Source organism: Sinohyriopsis cumingii, chromosome 5 (genome assembly GCF_028554795.1).
Source record: "Sinohyriopsis cumingii isolate HCF-2022 chromosome 5, ASM2855479v2, whole genome shotgun sequence".
Taxonomy (NCBI): Eukaryota; Metazoa; Mollusca; class Bivalvia; order Unionida; family Unionidae; genus Sinohyriopsis; species Sinohyriopsis cumingii.
Genome location: NC_142965.1, coordinates 107,285,619 through 107,308,184, shown reverse-complemented (window position 1 = coordinate 107,308,184; position 22,566 = coordinate 107,285,619). Strand labels below are relative to the sequence as shown.

Here is a 22,566-nt window from a genome sequence, read left to right as displayed (position 1 = left end):
TGCACAAGAAAAGATTAATACATGACACTGGTGATTTTACTCTGATTGACCAATGGAATTAAAAGAGTGGCCTAACTTCTATTTTGTATGTATTAAAATACAACTAAATTAAATAGGTATGCAAACCTCTCATAATGTTAGAAAACCAACCTGTGATATTATGTCAAAATAAAAGTCGGCTAGATTTGAATAATTATGTTTAATCGCTAGGGCCATCCATGTGCCCTGATGTGTAGTGGAAACAAACATCTCCAGGTTCCCCTTTTACCGTTATGTCACGGAAAGCATGGAATTATGCACATGATCGTAATGATTTTTCAGACCCACATGTTTACTAAAGCTTTTTATAAAAATACTTGCAATGTACAGCATCGCCATTAGGGTAAAATACTACCAGAGAATGGCATCTTAGGATAAAAATTTGTTTTACTTGTGAAAAATGGGAATTGTGAAGTGCTATTCAGTTATAGTGAGAATGCATATTACGAAAGTTGTAAAACATTTTAAAAATATTATATTGTAAGATGTATAAAATATGTCATGTTTTTTGTGTGGAAAAACGTTTATATGATATGACATTTAGTATCATTAGCTAAAATTAAGTTTGCTTTGCTTGCATATTATTGCTCACGAGATTAAGCAATTCATAAATATATTGTTCAATACAATCATCTATAACATGCTATCAAATATTCATTCCTAAATATTCTGAACGTAACCTACCCGAACAGTAAACACCTTAAAGTTGGCTTCCTGACAATGTAGTCTTCGTCACGTCGTTTAGAGGGGCGTGTTTAATATTTTGTTCGGAAACAAACAAATTGGATTTCGGAAAACATCGATATGTCGAAAGCGGTAAAATCACGATGGGGATCAGTCTTGATACCGTGTAGGAAAGGAGTATTTGGCCGCTGATTATGAAGTAATTACATCAGTGTATATTGTCTGATATGTCTCAAGAAAAGATTTATACAATACACAAACGATTCGTGGTGTTAAACCGCATGTTGTAATTTTCGAAAATCACAATCATTGCTCATTTAAAGCAGATACTCTAATATGCATGCATCCTGCGAAATTCAATATTAGTATACCAAAGGTATGTCAGTGTGTCCTCCTTCTCACACTCCAGTGATCGTTTACGCATTTACAGCTTGAGGAGTACGACACAACCCTATACAATGTAGGTCACTATTCCCTATTTTCTTGATCCAGCTATTATGTTTAAGTGAAAATTTAGATATGTTTATTCGTTACTTGTGATTATGCAGTTGTTAAAGCAGATAACAAAAGTATGTCAATGTGACCTACGTTTCCCGCTCCAGTGATTATTTACACTTTTCCAGCTTATGCTAATTTCTAGACACTGCTGCTTGTTCATTCACGAAAATGGATACGTTCATGCATGCTGAGAAGCACCAGAACAAAATATTTACAGAAGTAAATCAATATAACCCACTTCTTCACTGTCACGGTGTGTGAGAAAATTGTTAAGAATTCATACTTCACGCTTATAAATGTCTTCTGATAGAATTCGTAATTCAAAGAGCTTTGGGTAATGTCAATTCTTGTTATATAATATTACGACTTTAAACCAATTTGGAAACAAACAAATTACATATCCGTGTCTTAGCCATTGCGTTACGGTCAAATTCGCGGTAACTTCAAAGGAAACCTTGCCACGGTGGTGAGAAATTCTGTTTTGCAATCACCACTGATTTCACTGCTCGGCTTAGGCTTAGAGACCGGAAACATGACATTATAACGTATCAGTGCTACAACCCCAGTCAGTTTTCAAAGGGAACAACGGTATGTAATCAAAACTAAGACAGCCAATTTTTGGAGCTGGTTTCTCACGCAGCCAGACATTATTCTGTTGCATTCATTGTGAAAGAAACAGCGCACGTTTGGACGTGGAAAGAGTTGGGAGACACTAAACTGCACTCCGAGAGCAAACTAGTCACTCGTAAAATAGCGGAAAATGAGTTCTACGAACTTCGGACGAGATTTTGAAGAAAGACTTCTGAGGAAGCTTTCAAGATGGGATAGTGTGCCACCCGAAGATTAGAGAAAAAGGAGACGAGGAGGGCAGGGAGAACGGAAACAATGGTACCGGAGGTACCGAGAAGGAGGGCTGGGGAAATGGAGATAAGAGTACCGGAAGTACCGGAAGAAATACAATGCGGAATTTACAGATGAGTAACATAAAAGGGACACCGGAAGAAAACACTCTCACCCTTAATTTCGCGTTCTGAAATAAATGGCAGTTTGAATAGGTCTTATATTGATTGAAAGCAGTTGCAATGAAATATGTTCCTGTAATTGTTGAATAGCGTGATATAGTTTATTAAACTGCTGTACCTTTCACCTTATTATTTTTATACTTTATACAACTAGATCGTCGGCTTTGCTAAATGGGGGCTATTTAACCTTTTAATTGTCCGTCCTTCTCCGGGTTTAGCAATAATTTCTGTAGGGGGCACGTGACATTCACGTTAACTTGATCATGTATAGTTTATTAAATTATTTTTTTTTTTGTGTGCTTACATAATGAGCACTACATTTTGATATCATAAGCCGGTTACTGTGACCTACTTTCCAATGATAATATATACCTTTTAACGTAAGGTCAGTTTCTAGGTTACTATTGTTTAAATAGTCGTGAAATTTCATATTTGGATACCTTCTTAAGGCTTCATAAGCTATCAATACAACTTTGCAGGGCTTGATGAAACTGCTACGCTTCGGTGACTTTCTCAGACAGGTGTAAGTGTAACATTTACATCCACCATGAGAAAGGTTACATCGTATTATCCAAAACTGTTCACTTCGTTTCACACTAAAGTGATCATGTTTAACTTTGACGTTTATGTGAGTTTCTTCGATCATTTTGCTTGTTCAGTCACCAAGTTGGACATCAGCGTACATGGGAAGGGTACTGCATCAGCATATAAAAGAAAGAAAGGTCGTTTATGTCTATAGTAATCATTTTATTTCTCTTCATATTCATTATTGATAATCTTGTTTAATGACAATGGCATACGTCTCGTGTCTGAATAAATATGTGGTAACAATCGTTCCTGCTTCTGGCAATTCTTGCAAAAAGATAAATCTTTCTTTAGCTTATAAAAGAGTAGCGAAAAATGCAGATGAGCTCCAAATATATTACTATACTCTTTCGTCACAAGTTGCCTTAGATCCCACGAAGAGTATATTTCCGCGTAAAAAGGAGTCCTTGAAAAGGAAAACTATGTGCTGATGAACCAGTCTCTTTCGGTTTTCACGACATGAATAGACTTCAGTTCAAAATCTTGAATATAATACGTGGGTTCCAGATCAAACTCGCGACATAACTTCCTGAACCTTAGTGCATTAGGTCTGGTTTCAAGAAACTTTTGAAGAAATAACTTTCTTAAAGTTCAATGTGTGAATAATCGGTGAATTAATATGCTAGAATACAATAAGCAATACTCTTTTGTAGCCGTTTATTCACATATACTTATATATATATATATATATATATATATATATATATATATATATATATATATATATATATATATATATATATATATATATATATACATAGAGTAAAATGTATCAATTATGTGGTCTCTTAAAGTGTATTTATAAACCTTCTCATTCACGGTGAGGATTTTCGACTATTTCAACACATTAATGTTCTTTTCAATCATTGCGTCATGTAATGTGTAATATTTATTTGGACAAGTTTAGGAATTTCTGTTAATTCTCAACTTTAGGCGTTTTCCAAAAGTTGCAAACCAATTGAAAAATAAGACCTTTTTCTTAAACGTATATCGACTTTTAAATGAAATGGATTGGTTCGTCAGTCCTTTGAACGAGACGAACCATTGATATATAAGTTACCTCCATGAAAAATACTTATGAAGTGAGGAGAAGTACGATTATTATAATAAAAAGAAATAAAACAGAACGAATCTTGCAACATATGATTTTTTAAAACATTTTTAGCTCGAATTGTCATGTATATTTGTGCATTTTGATCAGTTTCAGGGATAGTGTTGCTTGTACAGTCGTGAAAATAGATACAGGTTTGCATCACGTGGAATTCTACACCTCTTGATCGACAAGATCAGTAACATTCGCGTTGACCACAAATTACCTACCTTGTAACCCCCCCCCCCCCACACACAAAACAAGGTGCTAATAGAAGTAAAAATTTACAAATTTCAAATATAACTTTCAGAGACAGTTTGTTAAAAGAAATTATTTTAATTTTTTCTTCTTCAATATACTTCCAAGCAATATTTAACTTAGGACTCAAGGGAGTACATGAGTTAAGTTTCCTTTAAAGAATAATCTTGATAAAATACTATCATTTTACAGCTGCATGGTCGTTACAATCTATTGAGATTTCATGCGATTTACAGGATAATATACCATGTGAACGTATTTTAAAATACAGTATATACTCCCTTATAAGTCGAGTGAAATTGCAAACTGCACAATCTCAGATCTGTAGTCGCATAATGCACAGATAGATCTGGCACTGTGCAGTTTGTTCGGAGTAATTCGGTACAATAAATAACACACACCATGATCTGCAGGGGAATTATGCTACGTCAGATCAGGATCTTTGTTGTTTGCAGTTTGACTCAACTTATAAGAGAGTACATATGGTACGAATTTCATGGTCAAAATACTATATGGTCATTCGAAAACGTCTCAGGGTGAAAATCATGTTGAGATTAGATGAGTTCATACAGAAATCGAACACATCAAGACGGCGGCCTTGAGATTGCAACCGAAACAAGATATTTTTGTTCTTTTTGTCACTGCCTTTCCAGCCTGCCAGAATCGAGCTGAATAGTTGAACCTTGTCTGTATAAATCACACAGTTTTCAGCATACATCGATTTTTTAATAATTAAATTAATTTAAAATATTTTTAGGAATATAGCATCTTTTCAGATAATACAACATGTGATGTGAGATATGTTGGTCGAGTGTCTGTATAGTCACGTTCTTAAATACCGTAAAGTATGATTTTCTTTTATCCTCGCTTGCCAGACTTGCCAGGCTTGCCATAGAGCGACTGGATACCATTTATATCATCCTGATGCAAAACCAGATTGGACGAATAAGAATAGATGGGGTACATAACAGCCCCACGGACGTTGGTGTGATCTAATCCTAGGGCATGGCCAAATTCATGTGCAGCGACGATAAAGAGTTCAATGCCTTTTTTCTGAGCCTTAGTACCCAGAAACCAATTCTCCTGGTCATCAAAATGGACGCTTCCATCAGTGGGGAACTGCGCGTGCGCCAACACTCCCTCTGAAAAAAAACCATTTAAAAACCATTATAAATACTCGCTTAACTGTGAAAATTGGTCATAAAAAATCAAGTGGTGTATAGTGAGTAGTTTGCAGCCATGGGACAGCAGTCAAGCTTTTCAAATTTCCATTTGCAAATGCATGATACAGAAGCAACGAATCTTTACGGGTGGGGAAAGGAGCCAAGCTTGTGTTCCCCGCTCTATCCCTTCATCGCCACCCACCAGTCCCCCCTCCCAACAAAATAAAAATAAAATATGAGCATGAAACAACAACTATGAGTTTTCGTTACAGTTAAATGGATTAACTCATGCACTGGAAACACTTAAAATAATGGAGCCGCTGAAGAATTTGCCCATTGAAATCCCACAATGGGTTCCTCCAACCACCTGTCGTCTACGTATGTACACCTACGTATCCTACCAATCGACAAGGCAATACTAAACGATAGGTCTGGATCACACCTGCATAATGTGGACAGGATCGCATATGCCTTTGTGGCATGTCCAAATATTCATTTTTACTGAGAAATTTGCATAACATTCAAATTATTTGAATACCCGTTTCTTTCTCTCTTCCTATACAGTCATCCATCCATCCGTCCATTCATCTTTCTATCTTTGCACAAACATGCATTCATATATATGAAGAGAAAATAATTTCACTCATATATTTTAACCCCATTTGTAATAATATTTCGTTCAAACTGAAATAAAGTCCACTCATTCAACTGGTATGATTTCCTAACTGTGAAAAGGGTCATACTAAACTAAATAAAAGTTGCCAAAGTCAGGGTGTATATGCAAGACAATGTGTGTACTGCCGAAAAGACTTGCACGAATAACATCTCCGATCCAAGTTGAGAGTTACTTAAAACATTGTCCAAGTTAAAGATATGAAGAAAAGATGATTAAAGGTCGGGCTATCTGAGAGAGAGAGAGAGAGAGAGAGAGAGAGAGAGAGAGAGAGAGAGAGGAGAGAGAGAGAGAGATGCATTATTGGAATAGAGTGAGTATTACCAGGTCCATCGAATGGATAACCATCACCATGTTTTCCAGAGAAAAAGTTTATATTGATGTCAGCTGGGTCCTTTTCATTTGCCACATATTTCAACTTAAGTTGAGTTTTATTGGCCCAGATGTCGAAACCTCGTGCCATAGCATCCCTGAAATTAAGGTTAATAATAATGACAAAATCATGTCATAATAGCGATACCTTTAAAGTTCATCATCGACACATATTTCATAATCACGAATTGGTTGTGGACCTTTATTTGTTTCATGGATTTAAACCTGCAATCAGAAAATAGTACCGAATTCAGGGCAAAAAATCGATTTACTGGTCAGCTTTGATGTTCAGTTCCTTGATCGAAACGAACCTTCAATTTATACAGCTTTCTAGATCGAAATTGAAAATGCTCGAAATATTTAGATGTAATATCAAGGAAGCAAGTCGCGATAAATTAAGGCACCGCCTACACTGCACATACCACAGACAGATTATAACGTGTGTGTGTCTGTTCGTTGACGATCGGTGAGAACATTCCTTCCAATTGTAATTCTTTCGTTTGAATGAAACAATGATTTTTGTAATGATTTGATTTCGAGTAATCTGAATGCAGTCAGTGTTAATACTGACTTCTTTTCTTTTTTTTATTAATAAAGAATTATTCAAGAGTATTCGTTTCAAATGAAATTATGAACGAGTAGGATACTGCCAATATTGTGCGAGCCTTTTTGTCGACTAAAAAAATTAAGTGATTCCTCAGTTTCATCAATTTCATTTAAAATGAACGATAATGTACAATTCTATTTATCGCATGACGAAATATATTGATTCTATTTGACTAAACGTGGATAAATGTTGCGAAATCGGTTTGAAATACATTTTCTGTGCATTATTAATTACTCCGTTTATTTGCATGATTTTATGACTTCATTTGTTACGTCATGAAGTATTATTTGCTTCATATCTAAAACGTTTTATACACATAATTTTTGTGAAGCAGGTGCTATGAAACCTGTATTAGACCAAAAAGCAAACTCGATATTAAAACCTGTATTGATTCCAATCAAACCTGATTAATTCCAATCAAACATTTATTGATTCCAATCAAACCTGATTGATTCATAATTTTATATGAAGTCATTCAGATAAGTCATTCTTCTAAGAAACAAAGGTTAAAATATAGATCAAGACGATGTAATGTTATTTAATTCATAATTCATAACAGGAATGTTTTATGGTCCACTGGTTTTAAATACTAATTTAAAATAATTCTATTACAATTGTTATTATGTTACCGTCACTGTCATAATGATATATATTGATAAACATAATGTTATATGTATAAATATTCAAATAAAATCAGACAGGGAAATGTGACTCCAAGTTAACATTCACCAATGGGAAAATAATAATAATCATTATCATTTCGAGTTTTAGAATACCCATTTATCGACAATTTTCTTTGATACTTGTTCAAGTGATTTGCTTATTGTAGTAGGCACGCCTTCTAAACCGTAAAACCAAATTGTAGATGAGATAATATCAACCATACCACCCAAGCAAGCTACAGGAAGCAAAGGAGCAAAGAAGGCTGAGTAAGAAAATATTGTGTGAGATATTTATGTGCATGCATATTTGTTTGCATTAGTATCTTATACTAACGTTTTGTGTACTAGTATCTATTGGGAGACTAATAGGTATCTTACTTTTTTACCCTTTCATACATATGCTTTGACTTGCCTACGTAAAATTAGGTAAATAGTATCAATAAGTGTAGTATTAACACTTCGATAATCTCTTTGGATAGGCATCACCGCCTCTAAACTCATTAAATAGCATTTAGGATTGTATTATCCAAATAATAGTGGTGTGCGACCCACCTTGTGAAATTAGCTCACATCACAGCCAAAACAATGGATTTACAAACCAAGCAAGTAAATACAGTTCAGAGAGGATCGAAGCTGAGGAAATTCTTTCAAACAAGAGTTGAAGACAACAAATTAATTGTTAGCCACCCAGCAGGTTGCCAGACCATTGACTTTGGAGCGGCACCTACAGCGCCTAGACAGGCAGAAGTTCTATCGGCACTAAAATACAATGAGAGTCAACATTGAAAAAATCGATGGACTCCAACACGCTGGAATCAATAAATACGTACTCTACACAAAAGATCAAGTACCTCTACTAGACCCGGGAGAGATAGAAATAAAAGGAACAAAAGCCACAGTGATGACAACGGAACCATTCATAAGACAAATAGAGCCGAAACTTACAGAAATACAAGTGATGGGGCTCCCACTGGAAGTGGACAGTGAAGAGTTGAAACTGAAAATAGAGAAAAATTTCCGAGTAAACACAGTAACACACAAGATGGCGACGGTCTGGGGCTTTGCTCCAATAAAATCGGGGAATAGGACCAGGTACGTTAACAGGGAAGATGCCAAAAAGATACCAATCTTTTTCTACGTGTTAGGATTTAAACTAAAGACGTGGTATAAAGGATCGGAAAACGACAGAAGCTGTCCAATATGCCAACAGACCGGCCATAGGCCACGTGATTGTCCAAACCAAGGACCCCAATCTGGGGAAAAAGGAGAGAATAATACATGCGCCAGTAAAGTAGCATCGCCAAAGAACATCTCAGGAAATACAGACCAACAACAACAAGAAGAGAAACAACAACAACAACAACAACAACAACAACAACAAAAACAAAAAGAAGAGAAACAACAACAAAAACAACAACAAATGTGGCAACAACAAAAAGAAATTTTGGAAATGATCAAAAAGATAAGGAAGGGAAAAAAAGGAAATGAAGAGGAAGAAACCAACACATCACTACCAGAAATTGACTTAACCGGAATCCATGACCTACAATCATCGATAGAGTGACAACAAATCCTAAGCCCTAACAGAACAGAGCAACAACAACACCAGCAAAAGAAGGGATTACGACCAAAAATAGATTTAAAGGACTGGAGGAAGAAGAAATATCGGAAGAAGAAGAAACAGATTTAACAGATAAAGAACAAACAACACCGCTAAGATCAACACCAATCCCAAGAAGAAATAGAAAGAAAAGAAAGGCGGAAAGCGGGACTGAATCGCCACAGGAAAAGGAAAACGAAACAGAACAAGTAAATATAGATAATGAGCCACACAAAGAACAGGAGATAGAAACGGAAAACCAGGAGCAAAAGAAAAAGAGAGAAACGATAAGGGATGAAAATGAGACTGAAAATGAAATGGAAAATGATGATGATGAAGAAAAAAGTACCAAACAGAATCCGAATACGAGAGCATGGAGGAAACGACGTCCACGATGAGAACCGAGACTGAAACAACGGAAAATAACACAAATCTGACGGAAACATCATCGAAGGATGCAAACAATACTATGGGGGGGGGGGGGGTTTACTACCCCAATATGAAATTTTCCAAATTTATATAAAATAACCAAATTCAAAACAAATTATATACAATTTAAAATAGAAAAACCATAATGCGACACCCTGGAGAAGCGGAAAAATGGAAGAAATGAACTTCCAAGTCTTATCAATTAATGTAAACGGAATAAATAAGGAAAAAATTAACAAATTTGGTAAAAATTTAGAATACGATATTTTATTCTTTCAGGAAACGCATAATGGGTTTACTGGTAATACAAAGGCATATTGTGAGAATTATTTAAATGGTATTTTAATTAAAAATGACTATGTAGGAAGTGATATAAAAGGGGGAGGGTGGCCATTTTAGTTAAAAATAAACCTGGTTTTAATTGGGAAAGGGTAAACGAGGGGGATGTTTTTAAAGGTAGGATGATTCATCTAAAATTTGGGAAAATACATTTTATTAATATTTATGTACCAGCAGATAACAAAAGAAAACATATTTTTATAAATAACTTAACTAAATATATCGAGCAATATAACATGGAAAATATAATAATGGGGGGGGGATTATAATTGGGCAGAAGAAGATATTGATAGAGAAGGGGGTTTAACTATTGAAGATTCGAAATGCAAATTAATAACAAAAACTTTTACTAAGGATCATAAACTTACGGATATATATCGCAAACTAAACTTATTAAGAAAAGAATATACTTTTGAATACAAACACAATAAAGGGAGTAGGATAGATACATTTTTATGGATAGATACATTTTTATGGATAGATACATTTTTATGGATAGATACATTTTTATGTACAAATTTTAAAGAGAGAAATTATAAAGAAGCAAAAATATTAAATTTCAAGATTTCAGACCATAAATTAATATATATAATAGTAACTGTGACAAATGAAAATTAATGGGGAAAAGGGACCTGGAAACTTAACAACAAAATATTAGAAGATCCAAATTTTATTGTAGAAATTAAAAAATTAATAAATAATAGTTTAGAAAAAGGGAATTTAGACATAATTAAAGAATGGGATGAATTGAAATTAAAATTTAAAAATATAGGAATTAAATTTGCAAAAGAAAGGAGCATAAAATTAAAATTAGAAAAAGAAGCCATTAAATTTCAATTAAATAAATCCAATAGAACTCGAAAATAAACTTAAAGATAGACTAAATACTATAGAGGAAGAAGAAATAAGGGGTTATGAAATAAGACCTGGAAACTTTACGCGGGTATACAAAGAAGCGAGAGGGTTATATAGGAGGGAGGAAATTAGAAGAGGGGGAGAGAAAATAATAGATGTTATAAAAATCAATAATGACAAAACAACATCTGATAAAAATGAAATTATAAAACATATAGAAGAATACTATACTAAATTATACAAATCACAAAAAATAGAAGATAAAGAAATAGATGACTTCTTAAAAGATATCGAATGTGAGAAAATCCTATCAGAACATAAAGTCTTATGTGATAGTTTTATCTCACAAGAGGAAATAATTGAAAGTATCCGAGACCTCACTAAAGGGAAATCTCCAGGAGGAGATGGGCTCACCACGGATTTCTATGCGAAATTCTGTGGAGAGCTGTCGCAAATCCTGGAATGGTTATATAACAATATTTTATTAAGAAATGATGCAATGACAGAGAGCATGAGGGAGGAAATAATAACAATAATATACAAAGGGAAGGGTGATAGGAAAGAGCTTAAAAACTGGAGGCCCATCTCCCTCCTAAATACTGACTATAAAATACTTAGCAAAATATTAGCAAAAAGGATAAAAAAGGAATGGGGAATATAATTAATATAAATCAAACGTGTGGACCTAAGGGGAGGGACATACAACATAACATTATAAGTATTAAAAGTATTATTGAACATATAAATGATACCGGACAAAAAGCTGCCATGGTACTTTTTGACCAAGAAAAAGCCTTTGACAGATTAGAACATAACTATGTACAAAAAGTACTAGAAAAATTTGGTTTTGGAGATAACTTCCAAAAATGGACTAAAATCCTGTACAACAAAATAACCTCAAGAATACAGGTAAATGGAGCTAAAACAGAAAAATTCGAAATTAAAAGATCAGTGAGGAGGGATGCCCACTATCTATGCTACTATACGTAATAGCAATTGAAATCTTAAATAGAAACGAGTGGTCTAAAGCGCTCTTCGTTACGGATCACTGCCATCTCACCTCTGTCTGCGGCGGTTCGAGTCTAAGATTCAGCCAATGTGGGTATGTGAGAAAGCTTGCCAGTAGCTTCTCGAGGGTCGGTGGTTCTTTCCGGGGTTTTCCCGGGTTCTTCCTCCACCATTAATACTGGCCGCCATGTATAGCCTGTCTTGTGCTGAAAAATGGCGTTAAACCCCACAACAACAACAACAACTTAAATAGAAAAATTCAACTGAACAAAGAAATTGAAGGTATAAAAATAATACCGACTATAAAGGAGGAAGTCAAGATGTTACAACATGCTGATGATTGTACTAACTTTATAATGGATGCAAATTCCTTTAAACACCTGACTAAAGAATTTGAAAAGTTTAGTAAAGCGTCAGGATCCCAGATTAACCATGAAAAAACTGAGATACTAAAAATAGGAAACTGGAAAGATAATTACTCGGGATTACCCCCACATTTAATTAAAAAGCAGGTCAAAGCGTTAGGGGTTTATTTTGGAGAAAATGCAGAGAAGGAAAACTGTAAAAAGATCAAAGAAGCAATCAAATCAAATGTGAAAACCTGGGCTCTAACGCTAGTACGTTTAATGGAAAGAACTCAAGTAGCAAAAACTTATTTGTATGTACACATGAACTATATTTTAAAATCTATTGATATAAATAGTAAAATTTTAAATACATTAGATAAAATTATAATAGACTACATTTGGAATTTTAAGTTACACTATAATTAAGAAAGATATATTGCATAAGGCTCAAGAAGGGGGGGGGGTAGGACACCCCAGCCCCACCATAATAAAAGTAGGAAATTTTAAAAATAGATTTAAGAAAATAAGAGCAGAGCCCAAGAGTCCATGGGAAGGTATTTATATATACCGTTATGGATTCTCAATGAGAAATAGAAATGACATTTACAAAAATAATAAACTATGTAAACAGTATGAAATACCAAGGAAATATAGGAATGATAAAGATTTAATCGTAAAATATAGAGATAAAAAGGAATTATGAGACAAAGATGAACATTTAACTTATAATTGGATTAGGGAAGAAATGACAAAAAATAAAAAAAGTACAATAGAAAAAGATAATACATATGTTAATTGGGATAGGGCGTGGGGAAATTGGAAAAAATTAGGATCATTGAAAATCCAGAGCCTCTGCCTCAAATACATGCACAATGCATGGCTGACAGGAGAGGCTGCAGTGAGACGGCGTATGGTCCAAGTACCGCCAAAATGTCCACTGTGTAAAATAGGACCTATTAATCAATTTCATGTAATGTTACGATGTAAAAAAACATTAGAGGATCGTACAAAAATTATAAATGAGATTAAGAAAAATAATATGTATGAGAAACAAAATATTTTATATCTAGATGGGAATTTTCAAAAAAAGACTTTATATGATATTAGTAAACTATATTATGAAAACGATGAATGCCTGTGGTCAGGTTATAATTATTGGGACCTAAGGCGGAGGGGCGAGTGCATTGAAAACTATCGATGAGATAGTTACCTTTAAAGGATTTGCACTCGCACCAGCCGCCCCCTCCCTCCTCTTGGAAATTTTTAAAATTTTATATATATATATATATATATATATATATATATATATATATATATATATATATATATATATATATATATATATATATATATATACGTATGTATGTGTATATATGTATATAAAAACCACATTACGAAAGACTTTCTGATTTCGGAAGTAATGATTTAATATAAACAACAATTTCGAGGGATTGAAATATAAAACATTAAAGAAAATGCAGAGCTCACTCGAAATTGGATAAATATATACAAAAACTGTGAAGAGCGACACATATATAACACACTTTAAAACAATAACAGAAATTTTTTTCTGAATAAAATGTAGCACATCGCTACTTCACCTACAAATTCCAAAATGAAATCAATTAATCTCTGAATAAAGTTTGAGAAAAATAATAAAGATCCGGTAATAAGGATCATAAGACAACTGGGAATAATAAGATATATGGCTATCCCTACATAAAAACAATTATAGCACACACAAACAAATAGCAAAAACACTAATAGCAGACACGGAATATATAGGGACCTCTAGCCAAGGTCACAAAATAAAATAGGAGCGGGACTTCGAGATAGGTGATGAAAACCTACTCGGAAAAACAAACCTATAGGAAACACTAGGATTTAAAATACCCCGGCAAAAGTTTACTAAATTTTTGAACCAAATTCTTTTGAATAAAAAACACTGCAAAATATCGGGGGGGGGGGGGAATCAGAAACACATAAAAACATTTACTCATTGGCTAAGTGGGGGGGGGGGGTGTCATCTGTCTGGTGCCCCCCCCCCAAAAAAAAGAAGAGATAATGCTACCTTGTTAATGAGTCCACAAATAACATTATATTACTCGCTCATAAAGTACAAAAATTACTTAGCTATCTAGAAAACCAAGGTTTTCCAATATATATTTTTAAACCTCATTAAAATTCTCTCTCAAAAGGCAAAAAGTAAATGTCTGATTTATGCCGAAGGGAAATTTACTTTTAAATTATCTAGACTAGATAAAACACGGCATACGAGCAACAGGTGGATTAAAAAATAATTGGGAGCCTATTTAATTTTTCAGATCCGCTGAACTAAAATTTAATTAAGAGCGAAACTGACGTGTTTGTGGATTCCACATGCCGGTTGAGGACAGTTTCTTGGTTTGCATTATTGGATGTGAATATCCTATATTCATCAACAAAAAACGAAATTTTAATCTACTATTAGTCATGCTATACATAATTCAATATTTAAATCCACGTACTTTTGTGCGGCTTCTGTTAGTTTCGTAGTCGTAGAGTATTTCTCAATCTTCCAGGATAATTTCTTTTTCGGCCATGGTTGTACTGCGGGAAAAAATAAACTTGGTTTTGACAGGCAACTGTCTTTCTAAAACGAGATAAAATCTTGTGACGAGAACAACGAGTTCCCGGGTGGCCAAGTGGTCTAAAGCGCTGTTCTTTACCGATCACTGCCTTCTCACCTCTGTCCGTTCGAGTCTCGAACTTGGTTAATTTGGGTATGCGAGAATGCTGCCAGTAGCTTCTCGTGGGTTGATGGTTCTCTCTCTCTCTCTCTCTCTCTCTCTCTGTGATTTCGAAGTTTTACGTAACGTTAACTATTTTTCAGTCATATCGCAACGATGTCCGCAGTGTTGCAGTTTATAGAGATGTTTAGCACTGGGGCATCATGCCGCAGACATGTTGCATCATGTCTTACCAGTCGCATTATAGTGACATCAGGCCAACTATTCCTATTACTAACATCTTAATGCTGAGCGCCTAGCGAGGCAGCTGTTAATTGAATTTTTATATGTATTTTGAGATGACTCGGCCGGGTTTCGAACCCGCTACCTCCCACATCCGAGGCGGACTCTCTAACCACTAGACAACGGAACGATTCGGTGGTTCTTCCTGGGGTTATCATGGGTCGTTCTTTCATCAGTTAAACTGGCCGCCATGTATAGCATATCGTGTGCTGAGAAATGGCCTTAAATCTAAAACAAGAACTTTTGACGAACAAAACATTAACTAGAAGCTCAAATTGGCGGACTAACCGATTTGCTAATTGATATAATAAGCATCTCCCTCAGAGACGAACTTTGTGTCCCTCACTACTAACTAACTTTCTAAGCCAACTATCTTGCTGACAAATGGATCAGTTATCCAAATAACCAGTCTGCCGACAAACTTTCTAAGCCAACTATCTTGCTGACTAATGGATCAGTTATCCAAATAACCAGTCTGCCGACAAACTTTCTAAGCCAACTATCTTGCTGACTAATGGATCAGTTATCCAAATAACCAGTCTGCCGACAAACTTTCTAAGCCAACTATCTTGCTGACTAATGGATCAGTTATCCAAACAACCAGTCTGCTGACAAACTTTCTAAGCCAACTATCTTGCTGACTAATGGATCAGTTATCCAAATAACCAGTCTGCCGAGAAACTTTCTAAGCCAACTATCTTGCTGACTAATGGATCAGTTATCCAAATAACCAGTCTGCCGAGAAACTTTCTAAGCCAACTATCTTGCTGACTAATGGATCAGTTATCCAAACAACCAGTCTGCTGACAAACTTTCTAAGCCAACTATCTTGCTGACTAATGGATCAGTTATCCAAACAACCAGTCTGCTGACAAACTTTTTAGGCCAGCTAGCTGTTTGACTGATTGTCTGATTTAAGTACTGAATGGCTTTCCCAGGCTTTTTGCCGACTAACAGCTATTCTGATTCACTGACTGCTAAAAACACTTAATTAAGAAGTTGCACAGCATATTGTTTCACCGACCGACTGACTAGCAATTGAAAGAGGTAATAAAGTGATGATTAAATAAAAAAGACCCAGTTTAATTGAACGAGACATGATAAGTTAAATAAAGGTCACACAAAGGAGTAGGTAATGAATTTATAAATTTAGTACACTCAGTAAGGTTTATACGCTATTTCAATCACAGTATTAAAAGGAAACGAGCGAGTCACTCCTTTACAATAACAAGCAGAACTTTAAAGGCTTACGAGATAAATGAATAAAGTTATATACAACAAAATCTGTTTAAAGTATCACCGTTTTTCACTCGAAACCACGTCTTCAACTCCTACGCTCTCAAGATCTGAACACAACAAATTATATGACGTAAACATGTACTACATCAAAAGCCCGTGTTTCATTTTATTTATTAAATGTAGTATGTAGTCGACGTTGTGTTATATAAACTGAACACCTGAATGGAAGTTACTTTGTATTTATATGGGTGGAATAGATCACTTAAAAGTACTGAATAATCAATGCCTTTATAATTAATGCTATCATTGCCATGATAAAGTTGGTTTCTGTTTACATGTATTATACAGTGGAATCTCGTGATTTCTGTATTTATGTGCTAGTTTACTTACTTGACGTATACTCATTTTACTTTCAGTTGAGGTTTTTAAAATGTATCATTTAAACAACATTTTTGGTTGCATTTTTCACGGTAGGGCAGTAAGCGCAAAGCGACATCTCGACACAAAGAACCAGTCGAAAACTTCTGACGTAATTCAAATTATTAATACATTTTACCTCTGAAATTTAGCGGTGCCGAAAAGAGTGTAAATAAACTATAGTTTCAAAAGTTGAAACAATTTATTTCCATGAGCATGAGTTTTTTCAAACTTCATTAACAAGTTATGGTATTTATGAAGCTGTTATATTTCCATAATATAATTATACATTTGTTAGACATTCACTTTGCTCATCCACTTGTTTAGAAAGAAATAAAAGACAAAAGAAAACCATTTTGTATACGTCACCTTAGTACCTAATTAATTTGACTGTATGTGTCTATTGTATATCACCTACCTGCTACATAGTTCTCAGCTCCTTTCTTGTTATTATCTTGAAACCCACAGCGGGGCTGCGTCATTGAACTTAAGGTTTCGCTGTTAAGCTCACCTGTAACTTTCAGATTTACCATCTCTTGAAACATTCTTGCAAAGAAATAAATAATTATAATAATGACGAGGAAAAGACGACGATGACGACAAAGGTGACGATCAACATAATAATAATAGTAGTACTAATAATGATAATAATATCGACGATAAAGATAAAATATTTATCATAGAATGGAATATATATATATTCTGCCTTTGAATTTAACGTTTTCTAGGCAAGTGCAAGGGACGATTTGTTTCAAATTCATTTTGTTATCGATAACTTTCGAAAATATTTATTGTGCATCATATTGGTAACCTTTACATTTATGTAGGTTGAATAGCATAGCAATGTTTCGTGGAAGAATGAAGGCAGAACTAAGTAATTTTATATTTAATGGAAAAGAAAGTATATTTTATCTCGTAGCTAATCGTGTGTGTGTGTGTGTGTGTGTGTGTGTGTGTGGTGTGTATGTGTTTGCAAACACAACTAACCGTATAGCCTTTGTCAGTGTTTTAGGAGGAACATTGCTGCTTGGAACCGACTTACTTATATAGTTGTATCTTTTGAGATATTCCTGTAAGAAGCAAGAAATTTCTGATTAAAAGAATCGTCCTAGCATGTTTCTCAATCATATAAACGCAAGCATTCACACCAGAACGATCTGATATAATGCCTCGCGATAACCTAACCAATATGAGCTACCCTAAAAACCAAAATGGTGCTTTAGAAAGAAATGCAAACGATGCATAATTAAGACGAAGAACACCCTTCGCTGCCCACAAATGATAATTTTCATTAAATCACCTATTGCCTTGAATATCAATGAAAGTTATTATCTTCATTAATATCAATTTCATGCTAATTAACACTACAATCAGCACCAGTTAGCCCGTGAAGTAACCTAATTGCAGGATACAGTAAAAAAAAAGTGAATGACCCACTTCAACAAGCATGTTATTGTTTTCATTAATTATTAATATAAATGGACACATACAGACAAACAAGTAACCAATGTTGTATACTTATCATAAGCTGAAATTCTTTGGCTGATATATCTTATTATTTCTTGCTGTCTAACAACTTAAGTGCAATGACCAGAATCTGAAAGACTAGCAGATGTACGAGAAGAAGGGCAAACAGTTAGATATATAATTTGAAAATGAACTACATTTTAATCTATTTCCTTTGTACTTTTAACATTTATGCACAGTGTGTCCGCTACAAACTGTACTAGAATAAGAGGGTTTAAACCGTAGTCACTGATATAGGTCACGGCATTCTATACCCCATGACTTTGTGATGATACTACAATAAATCAAACATTTATGCATGCGAACTCGTGGATTGTAATCTGTGAAAGTGACCAATATCCGACCCTACAAGAGATCATTGCCATGACGTTTGAAGACGGTGATCAGTATAAATATAAATCCACAAATGTTAAGATTTCTACGACTTTTTGAACTACATTTCCTATGACCAACAAATCATCATATCAACAGAAAAAGTCCATAAAGGCAAAGAAACACACAAATTAATAATCCTATGCCAATTTTCAGCCACCAAAAATAACAGACAAAGATGACGCAACCAAAAATGGAACCAATATCAATCAACCTATGCATATATGTTCCAAAATACACGAATATTTCCATGGACAAAACTACCGATCCAATAACCTTCCATGGTCATTTACATCGACAAACAATTATACCATTCCAATAGGAAAAAAAACAGAAACAAGTATAAAAAAATCACTGTCCGAGCATACCAACGCTACAACTTCCTAAATAAACCAATCTAATAACAAAACCCAGCACATACGCGGCCTAAAACAAGAGAAAAATGAACAGCAATAACCAAGAATAAAGAAAAAGGCAACCAAATGATGAAAAGCAAACAAAACTACAACTATGTCACCTAAATTGAATACTATTCCATGCGACTTTCTCAAACAACAAAGCCTCCAAGAAACAACAAAACAAACACGCTACCAGTCCCTAAGAAAACAATTTCCATGTACCAAATACAGACATCATGACATAATCGGCTTCAACTAAAACAACAAATACCAAAGATTTCACAACTCTTGTCCCACAGATTGGAACACAAAAGAAAGACAAATCTTTCGCATTATTCGGTATAGGAATAAATGGTCACAGCTTGTATAGAATCAGTATACAATAAAGTTTCCAAACAAATGCGAACAACTACTGCCAAAACATCCATTAGTCAAAGTATTTTTCCCGTTGGAGAAACGACATTGCAAATATAAATGGAAACCAGAAAAATGTTTCACCTACCACACAATTCCAACGAAGACATACACAATCGCCACAATATGGGTGTCATATATTTGAGAGAGATTTAAAACATACAATATAAATTATGCAATATAAATCTTGCGTCGGATATATCAATTGTAGACTATCACACGTTCGACTCGGCAAACTTCGAGCATAAATAAAACCAGTATCCGAGTGATTGTTGTATTCGAGCTATACCTTTGCAGTTTTCTCTCCGATTATTAAGTTCCGCATCCAAGAGCAAAAGGAGACGCCCTAACTGCTGCTGGACCAGTAGCAAAAGCAATTCGGTCCAATGTTCAAGCAGATGCAGCCACAACAGGTTTATTACATCCCAAAAGACGAACACACACTCGGTCTAATGCAATCGAAAAATCCAAACGCAAGCACCGCAACATTCCTCCTAACATATTTTAGGCAAGCAAAACAGCGTCTGAAGCATTAGTCGTTGAAACGTCTACAACAAATTCGTATAAACAAATGGAATGCGCTGGTGTTCCAGAAATGCTGAAAACAATGTTGTGAATGTCTGCAAATGTCCAGAAGAACGAATGGGAACAAATTTGCCAACAAGAAAATACACTGTAAAGCACAGCAACGGTAGAAGTTGAAAGCATTATTGTGCAATCGCAGGAAAACACGCCGCGTTTCAAGAACTTATACATCTCATGCTTCAACGTTTCGAGCAAGACAGTAGAGAGCTTCGGGCTACCAAACAAATACGGAGGATTCTATCGTTGTGGAAACCAAATACCTTTTGTGTCTGCTCCACTATATGTTTTTGGATTCCAAAATCTACAAAGTTCGACAATATGAAGCAACAATACTATCAGTGCTTGTTTCCACCAAAGACGAGGTGGAACATCCTGCATGGCAACTACTGGGCATCAACGTAATATGTATAGTCTTCCAAAGTTCTCAGACTGCTAATTGATACAAATCCGACGATCATGTTCTTCATTTGCAACAAAACCTCTGCCCCGTTGTCGTTTGTGGTGCCTGCATTTTGAAATTCATTTGAGGCCAGTTGAAATGGTAGCAGGAAAAGAGTTTCTGGGGTTGTAAAATTCTCCGCGCCGTTGCTTTTGGAAAAAAATCGACACGTCCTTGTATTTGAATGTCTGCCAGTTTTAGATATCTCCAATGAATAGTTTTGGAAAGATACAACAACTGCAATCGAAACCCTCCGTGCTAGCAATATCATTGTACGGAATCTGTTTGGCGGTGGTATGGTTTTCTAACTATGGCCGAGCCACATAAAATAAAACCAACGTGGTCTCGAGCAATACTAAGACAAAATGGAAGCACGTTAACTGTACACATGGCTCAAACAATTATATCCAGCATGCAATCATACGATAGCAAAGGCAACACCGATAGGCGGGATTCGTACTATAGATATCTACGAGCCGTTTCTTCCTAATTATTGCACAACTTGTGGAGCAGCTCGACACTAGTATAAAAATTCATGTAGTCTTCCACAGCTAACTTGCGACAGAGAGCGCTTGTTCTGTTTGTCTGCTCCGTCGATTTCTTGGTGCGTGCGCTGGAACCTTATATAATCTATTAAAACATAAATTCATCGAACCTAGATATAAAACCAGCAATTCAGCTCTCTATACATTGTTCCTACGTATGGATCATACATTGATATGGTATAAGCAGACATGTATTTATCAATTTGTGCACATATAAATTGTTCTTTAAAATGAAGAGCATCGCAGAAAGATACACATTATCGAACGTAAATCGTTTATAAAGTCCTGGAAAATAATCTATATGTCATTTCTATGCTAAATCTTAACAACACCATATTTTACACATTTACACATTTGCATTCGCATTACCTGTGGACATGATGCATCTTTACATTCTATGTAAATTTACATTAATTGCAATCCGTTCAAATCATTATATATATATATATATATATATATATATATATATATATATATATATATATATATATATATATATATATATATATATATATATATATATATATACACACACACACAAATGTAAATATACGTACAAATGAAGGTTACAAAACTGATGCAAGAGAAAAGGAAATAATGTCAAACGTGTTGATAAATGTAAATAAATACACATATAACCTGATATTTAAAAAGTGAAGGAATTTATAAGCCATGAGTAATTTTCCCTTAGTATTTCAGAATTAATATATTTTCTTCATTACAAATAATCCAGGTGCATTTGGACTGAAGCCCTACATATGATTGTTCCTAACAGATTGACTGCCTAATGGAAGTTTTTCATATTTATTTCCTTCAAGAACCATGAACATCTAGAGCACACGTTTCAAAACTGACTGTTAAAGAATTATTACAATAAATTAAAAATAACTTTTCTCTTTCTCTCTACATATACCGGTATGACCATTTTCCACCTCAAAGGTTAACAATACTCACGATAGCGTCAGCTTGATTCAAGGTTCTTGTCTGAACAGGAGCACAATTTCCAAGTGCGATGACGATACACAACTCCACCAAGATATAAAGCATTCCTTTGTGTTTGTCCATCTTCGTCCTCTTTAAAATGACTGCAGAGAAAAATTTATTATTATTATTATCATTATTATTATTTATAATTATTATTATTATTATCATTATTATTATTATTATTATTATTATTATTATTATTATTATCACTACTACTACTACTATTGCTGCTTCTACTACTACAACTACTATTATTACTGCTAAAACTAATACTACTATTATTACTACCACGACTCCTTATAGTCACCTCTTTGGTCTGTAAGTCTTCTCAATGTTCTTAATTCAGCATTAAAACTTAATTTCTTATATGTTAGTTATGTGGCAAGTTATGACAATTGGTATTC

At 34.6% G+C, this 22,566-nt stretch overlaps 1 protein-coding gene across 2 annotated transcripts; it reads right to left on the bottom strand.

Annotated features, from left to right (window-relative positions):
* Positions 1-4,251: 4,251 nt before the first annotated feature.
* LOC149799949 (collagenase 3-like) lies at positions 4,252-22,242 on the bottom strand. Of its 2 annotated transcripts, none has more exons than XM_089957153.1 (6): positions 22,133-22,242; positions 17,886-17,968; positions 17,317-17,444; positions 14,739-14,820; positions 6,337-6,482; positions 4,252-5,318 (listed from the first exon to the last, which is right to left on the bottom strand). In XM_089957153.1, the coding sequence occupies exons 1-6, from the start codon at positions 22,223-22,225 to the stop codon at positions 5,035-5,037; spliced, it is 816 nt and encodes a 271-aa protein (XP_089813279.1). In that variant the 5' UTR covers positions 22,226-22,242; the 3' UTR covers positions 4,252-5,034. The 2 variants fall into 2 exon arrangements, with proteins under 2 accessions (XP_089813279.1, XP_089813280.1); XM_089957154.1 differs by lacking the exon at positions 22,133-22,242 and adding an exon at positions 19,899-20,079.
* Positions 22,243-22,566: the final 324 nt, after the last annotated feature.

Excerpts from the sequence above, each read along its gene's own strand:
- LOC149799949 (XM_089957153.1), bottom strand. The coding sequence starts at position 22,225 with ATGCTTTATATCTTGGTGGAGTTGTGTATCGTCATCGCACTTGGAAAT. Across the intron at positions 17,969-22,132 it reads TGAATCAAGCTGACGCTATC|GAATATCTCAAAAGATACAA; the intron begins GTGAGTATTGTT and ends TGCTTCTTACAG. Across the intron at positions 17,445-17,885 it reads ACACTGACAAAGGCTATACG|AATGTTTCAAGAGATGGTAA; the intron begins GTTAGTTGTGTT and ends TTTCTTTGCAAG.